Source organism: Sinocyclocheilus anshuiensis, unplaced genomic scaffold (assembly GCF_001515605.1).
Source record: "Sinocyclocheilus anshuiensis isolate Anshui unplaced genomic scaffold, SAMN03320099.WGS_v1.1 scaffold1979, whole genome shotgun sequence".
NCBI lineage: Eukaryota > Metazoa > Chordata > Actinopteri > Cypriniformes > Cyprinidae > Sinocyclocheilus > Sinocyclocheilus anshuiensis.
In genome coordinates this window covers 372942-379839 of record NW_015548473.1, presented here as the reverse complement: position 1 = coordinate 379839, position 6898 = coordinate 372942, and the positions used below count along the sequence as shown (strand labels likewise).

The window sequence follows — 6898 nt, the reverse complement described above, 5'->3', positions numbered from 1 at the left end:
AATTAAATTCTGACTCACCTATATTTTTTAATTTATATATATATATATATATATATATATATATATATAACATTTGAACCATTATATATATTTTCTTTCAGAACACAAACACAAACTGCACTGCTTCTTTAAAAAAGCAGATCCCCTCCAAAAGTCATTGTATAACTTGTGTACTGACCTACACCCTGTGACACATGTTAGCCATATAATTGTTGTGCATCAAATCAAAAACTAACCTTCAAAATTGGCACATCTGTCTGTTCTGCCAGGAACACAGCCCTGTTGCAGAGCCCAGCAATACGAGCCAATGATGCCCAGGTGGCCGAGCTGCGGTCAAAGGAGGTCCCGCTCTGATTCTCTGTGGTGTCAGCCTCATGAATCTGGTTATCAAACCACATGTGGGCTACAGTCATGCGATTCTGCGTTAATGTGCCAGTTTTATCGGAACAGATGGTTGAGGTTGAGCCCAGCGTTTCAACAGCCTCAAGGTTCTTAACCAAACAGTTTTTCTTAGCCATGCGTTTAGCTGTGAGGGTGAGACAAACCTAAAGAACAAGAAACAGAGAGTAGGTGTCATGCAAATTTTAGGGCCTAATCTTCAAACAAAGTAAGTTTAAACTAACTAACCGTGACTGTTGCAAGAAGACCTTCAGGCACATTGGCCACAATGATGCCAATAAGAAAGATAACAGCCTCCAGCCAGGAGTAACCAAGAACGAGAGACAGAATAAAGAAAGAGACGCCCAGGAAGACAGCCACGCCTGTGATGATGTGGATGAAGTGCTCAATCTCAATGGAGATGGGGGTGCGCCCAACCTCTAGTCCAGACGCAAGTGTTGCGATTCGGCCCATTACAGTACGGTCTCCGGTGCTAATGACAATGCCACGTGCAGTACCTATAACAAATGTGAAGTACTGAATGAGAAACAGAGGACACCAAAGTATCAGGCTGTTATTCTAAAATTTTAAATGTAAAATATACACTACCGTTACACTATTTTATATATAGATATATATGTATGGTGTCCCATATTTGGAATTTGTGCTCTGCATTTAATCCATTCAAGTGAACACACACACACCATTAACACACACGGAGCAGTGACTCATTAAAGACCCATTAAATTGATCAAAATTGACAGTAAAAACGCTTAATATTACATACGATTTCTATTTCAAAATGCTGCTCTTTTGAACTTTATATTGAACAAAGAATCCTGAAAAAAAAAACATTTCACATATGATATAACTTGCATATGTGATACTGCTTTTATACAACAAGAAGTTAATATTGAGTAATTTTCATTTTAGATACAACATCACAAGTTACTTTGTCTATGTTTGCTTTGCCAACAAACGTAGCTGCAAGTAAAGTAGAAATAACAACACAGTAGAATTAATCACTGGCATTCCATTGTTTCATTTCTGAGCAAATCAGTGTTTTTTAATGAATCGGTTGAGTCAATGACTCAATGATTCACTCATAAAGACAGTCATTTGTCGCCACCTAATGGCATAATGAGTAATAAAAAAAAGTAAAAGTGTAAATATAAAAATAAAAATATGAATTAATATAATTATAATGAAATCTACTATAAGAATAGGAGTAAAACACTTTATTGAACATCTGTAGTAAATGAGAATATAAAATACCTTCTACACAGTTGGTGGAGAAGAAAGCAATATTCCTGGTCTCTAGAGGATTATCATTTGAGAAATCCGGGGACCGTGTCTGAGGCTCTGATTCTCCAGTCAGAGAGGAGTTATCCACCTTAAAACACCCAATTTAAAAGCTATTTTTACATAATGTCACTGCCACAGCAAGGAAATGTGAAGTTCACACTACACTGATCAGGCCAGATATAGCGGCTCATAATAACCTTGCAGCCATGTGAGGCTATGATTCTCAGGTCAGCAGGGATCCTGTCACCACCTTTTACCTCCACCAGATCACCAACCACCACCTCTTCAGCGTTGATATGATTCTTCTCACCATCACGGACAACCAACGCTTGCTAGAAAGGAAAAAAGTTTAATCTGAACAACAAATTCATAAGGATACAAAACTACAATTTATTTATACATTATTATACATTCAGTTTATTAGATTTCAAGACAAATTGAATTGCAAAAATAACTAAATTGAAAAAAAAACTACCTGGGGGACCAAATTCTTGAAAGAGTCCATAATTTTTGAGCTCTTAGCCTCTTGATAGTATGAGAAACATCCAGTGATGATCACCACAGCTGATAGCACAACTCCCAAATACAGCTGCATTGCACAAAGGGATAAACAAGACTAGGTAAAACACATCTAAGAAGCAGAACACACATTTAAATATTTTTTCAGCATTCCCTCTCACATTGTCATTAGCTGGCTCATCTTCCATTGCCGCCTGAATGCCATATGCAAAAAAGCAAAGAACGGCACCAGTCCACAAGAGCATGGAGAAACCTCCAAACATCTGCTTACAGAACTTCACCCACTCTGGGGTGGTTGGAGGTGGAGTGAGGGCATTAGGTCCATCACGGGCCAGAATCTCTGCTGCACGGGCGCCTGTGAGACCCTGGTGAAGTCAAACAGAGGGCAATGTTAGTTATTAATTTCATAAAAGAGAATGACACTTGGGGACATTTCATGAACTTACTCTGCTCAAGTCTGTGCCATATTTACGGTGGAGCTCTTCCAAAGTCAGTTTGTGATCATCCTGAAATAGATTTGATACAGAAAGATTCAGTCTTGGAAAAATGATCAGAGTGTACCATATTGACCAAAGCTATGTAAAGTCTTACCAAATCCACTTCCTTTTTTAGCTCATCCATATCTTTGTCCTTTTTCTTGTTTTTGTTCTTTTTCTTTCCTCCTTGCTCTGACGTTGCCGCCAGCTCGTACTGGTCCCGTCCATCCTAAAATAGATGCTCGAAACATCAAATAACAACTTTGTAAGATCTTGTTACTGAGTCAATTGTTTACTGAGCAAATATTGTGGAAAAAGTTCAAGAAATAATTAACCCAAAAACAAAACAAAACAAATAAAATAAAATAAAAAATAAAATAAAATAAAATCTGTCATTGCTTACTTTCATGTTGTTTCAAACCCATTTGACTTTCTTTCTTCTATGGAACATAAAATGAGAAATTCTAAAGACTGTGCTGCTAACAATTTTTCATGCAGTTACGAAGCTTTCTGAAGTTTTCAAGCTTCTAAAAAGGTTCAAAATCAACATTTAATTGATCCATACGATTTGTGCACTACACTTTCCAAGTTATCACTTTTATGAAAGCTTTATGGTGCTTTTAGATACTTTCTGAATCTTGAACTTATTACCTTATATCTCCTGTGGTGAAGATGGGAGCAAGCCCAACTATCTGATTACCAAAACATATTCAAATTGCTGCCAACCTCCCGAGTTGTCAAGGGTCTTTTATGTATTTCGAAGGGATGTTTTTTCTTGACGTGATCTGCTACATGGAATGCACAAATCTAATAATGTTCTGTGGCAGAGGGCCAATCTCAACTAGGGACATAAAAGCAACCATGTCATCTTGGCTTCTATCCAATGAAAAGAAAAAAGCAGAAGCAACAAAGCCTTTTCCCGCAGTAAATTTAATTTCCCAAAGAATACATGAGTTCTCATGAGTATCATTAGTTTATCTCAGAATATCTGTGAGGGTCACATATCCGCAAACACGCAACAGATAAACACCCACACAAAGTGCTCATGTTTTATTCACCTGTTCAGTCAACCAGAGTTCAGTGCAATTGTTGCCTCAGGCAAACATGTTATGCCACCTTAGTGGCGACACACACAGGAGTGTGACAGGATCAACTGTTTGTGAGAATTAAAAAAATGAATTTGAGGATGTTTTTCCAAATTAGATCTGATTTCACTGTATGACCTCAAACAAATTCACAGCAGTTGTAAACAGTCCCAGTTAACACAGCTGTTTGGTTGTACAGTGAAATAACTTTGAGTCTACATTGTGAAAATAGCTGCAGCACATTAGGAGGCAAAAAGTAACTGCATGTTGACATCTTTCCTCTATTTGTATTAGAAAGGATTAGGAAAGTTTTGTGGTAATTCAGGTGCACTGACCTAGATAAAGCACACTATGAAGGTAAAATGACATCCAAAAGATTTGCATACGCAGGGTAAGAGTTGTGGACTGCAGTTTCACAATACATGAATTACACTTACGAGTAACAGTAAAATGCTGCAAATATTTTTTTCTTGCACTTGAAACACGATTTACACCTTTACAAAGCTTCTCTTGCGCATGCAAATTTAATTTACGCTTACAGTCTTATGTACACTTCCACAAATATTACCCTGCGTATGCAAATCTTTTTGACGTCATTCTACCTTCATACACACCATGTTCTTAATGGAAGGAGAGAAAACTCCACTCTGAAACAACAACCTGTGGCTCTAGAACTAGCATTAGGAAGTAAGGAAAATGCCTAAGTAGACTACTACACTACACAAGAACAATATTAAAAAAAGTTGAAAGTTATTAGCAAAACAGTGTATGCACAGTTTTAAATCCTGATTCCACACTAAGTATGCAAATAATGCCGTAAATAGTGATGAATAGTGATGAGAACTGCATGTACTGCACAGGTCATACTACAGCCTACACACTCCTACTTCTGAATATAAAATGCAATCATAGCATAAGAAACAATAAATAACTCCAACAGCACAATTACACAAAATTGAATCTGAAACACACATTTTTTGGTCTTGTTTAAAATATATATGTATATATCACTTACCACATATATCACAGACTTTTTATATCTATTCAATTTGGTCTCAGACTTTTGGGTCTCATGTAAATAAATTACATATAGGCCTACACCTATGTATATTTGGTGTGTGTATAACTTTATAACAGCCATACATTTTAGATAGAATATAAGTAGGCTATATTAATAATATTTTCGTTTTAAGTTATACAAAATTCGTGGTAACGTCACCAGCGATCTTCACATACTCAATATAATCCTTATCTTTCTGAAAATATCCGTCATAAGCGCATCTCCCTAAATATTAATATGCTTCAAATTAAGCACGTACAGTTATTGAAACATATTTTACTTACCCCAACTCCCATTTTCGCTTGTGAACGGCGGCTGTGCTACTTCACGTTCACTTTCAAAGCCCCTTTCAAGTGTGTGGAGCAGAGCATCAGAACATCAGCGGCTCTGCTGCAGCTCAACTCATATGTGAGTATCAATCACGCGTTTGTGTAGAAACGGAACAACCAATAGGAAAAGAGCAAATTCTTTGTGTAGCCTGTGTGTCTCTGTGTGTGTGTGTGCGCACGAGAAGGGAAGTGTAAATCTAAGGTCTGAATCCCCTGAGAGACAACGTTCTTTTTTTTAACCAATGCAAATTAGGCTACTCTTAATAATTAACAATAAGGCAAAATTCACAGCAGTTGCTTGCCTGCCTGAAATAAGATAAACAAAACAGAATAAAATCAACTTTGACTTGAATGTTAATCAAATGTTAATTAACCAAAAAGTTTGTTTATTACCGTAGTCTATATACAGTAGCCTACCGGTTAAAAGTTAATGCATTGTTTAATGTTTTTGAAAGAAATAACTTCTGCTCTCCAAGTTTGCATTTATTTGATCAAAAATACAGTAAACCTATTGCGAAGTATTATTACAACTTTAAAGAACTGTTGAATTCTTAAAATATTTATTTAAAATAACTATATTAAAATGTCCTTTATCCTGCGATAGCAAAGCTGCATTTTCAGCAGCTATTAATCCAGTCTTAAGTGTCACATGATCATGCAGAAATGATTCGAATGTTGATTTTATGATTTGGTGAATTAACATTGGTAAAAAAAACGTAATTATTCCAAACTTTTGAGCAATACATTGTCATAATCTTATAAGAATAATAAGATTATGTATTTTATGATGCACAAAAAGTAAATAAGTCATTAAAGGGGTATAAGGAGTAATAACAGTAAAAAAATCTGGCAAAATTTGATCACTAATAACTTAATAAAAAATACTTTGATGAACAAACATTACTGGAAAAAATATAACACACACACACACACACACAAACACACACGGAATAGGCTAATGTCTGTTTAGTAGGTGTGCAAAAAGAAACAAAACAAAAACAAAAAAGTGACAAAAATCTAATGTTTTTTTCATCATTGTTTGGTTTTTCCTCCCTTGCATGTTTTACACTGCTTGTGAGGAAACCATGACAATGTGGGAAACCAAGAGCAGTGCCAGGAAACCTCAAGTGGCTAAAAGATAATACAATCCTGGTGTTGATCTGTATAATGTGGAGCCAAAGAGGGGTTGCCGTGTAGTCTTGGACTTGTCCTATAATAATAATACTTAATACATAATACTTATAATGTACTATAACATTATAAATATTAAGCAACATCAGAATTGTTAGCTTATGTCTAAATACTATTGCATGTTAAAGCCGTTGCTCTGTAAATCTGAAAGTTTAACATGAGGTTTTAGAACCAATTATGCAAGAGCTTTGGCGGTAATCTGTGTATATAGCTAAGCTGCGCTTTTCTGACACCAAACATTTTTAAACGCCTGAGAAAAATCAGTCACACACAAGAGAAAGAGCTGTGGATGGTGTGAAGCGAGGCCGTTTTGATGAGTTTTCCAATTTCATTTAATGCATTGCTTTTATTTTGTGTGTAAGCCTGTGATTACAAATGGTTATATCACTCAAGCCTCTGTGCTGTTTTATCTGTTCATGGCAGAAGGACACAGATGCTACCTTAGACAAATGCATTGCAATTATCCCCTTTCAGTCCCTTTGATCTGATACAAATCCTTTAAATGTATTTCTCTCGTTGGGCCATATCAAAGACCCGCTGTTTTTTCTTGATCTC

The 6898-nt window shown here is 36.1% G+C and overlaps 1 protein-coding gene across 1 annotated transcript in view; it reads right to left on the bottom strand.

Annotated features, from left to right (window-relative positions):
• The window catches only part of atp1a1b (ATPase Na+/K+ transporting subunit alpha 1b), a 16939-nt gene extending 11683 nt beyond the window's left edge, over positions 1-5256 (bottom strand). The window contains exons 1-9 of the mRNA XM_016444731.1: positions 5108-5256; positions 2794-2907; positions 2649-2708; positions 2364-2567; positions 2159-2272; positions 1881-2015; positions 1654-1771; positions 628-896; positions 237-545 (exon numbers count right to left, since the gene is read on the bottom strand). Of these exons, the coding sequence (XP_016300217.1) occupies positions 237-545; positions 628-896; positions 1654-1771; positions 1881-2015; positions 2159-2272; positions 2364-2567; positions 2649-2708; positions 2794-2907; positions 5108-5119 (1335 nt within the window). The 5' untranslated portion in view covers positions 5120-5256. The remainder of the gene's footprint in view (positions 1-236; positions 546-627; positions 897-1653; positions 1772-1880; positions 2016-2158; positions 2273-2363; positions 2568-2648; positions 2709-2793; positions 2908-5107) is intronic.
• Positions 5257-6898: the final 1642 nt, after the last annotated feature.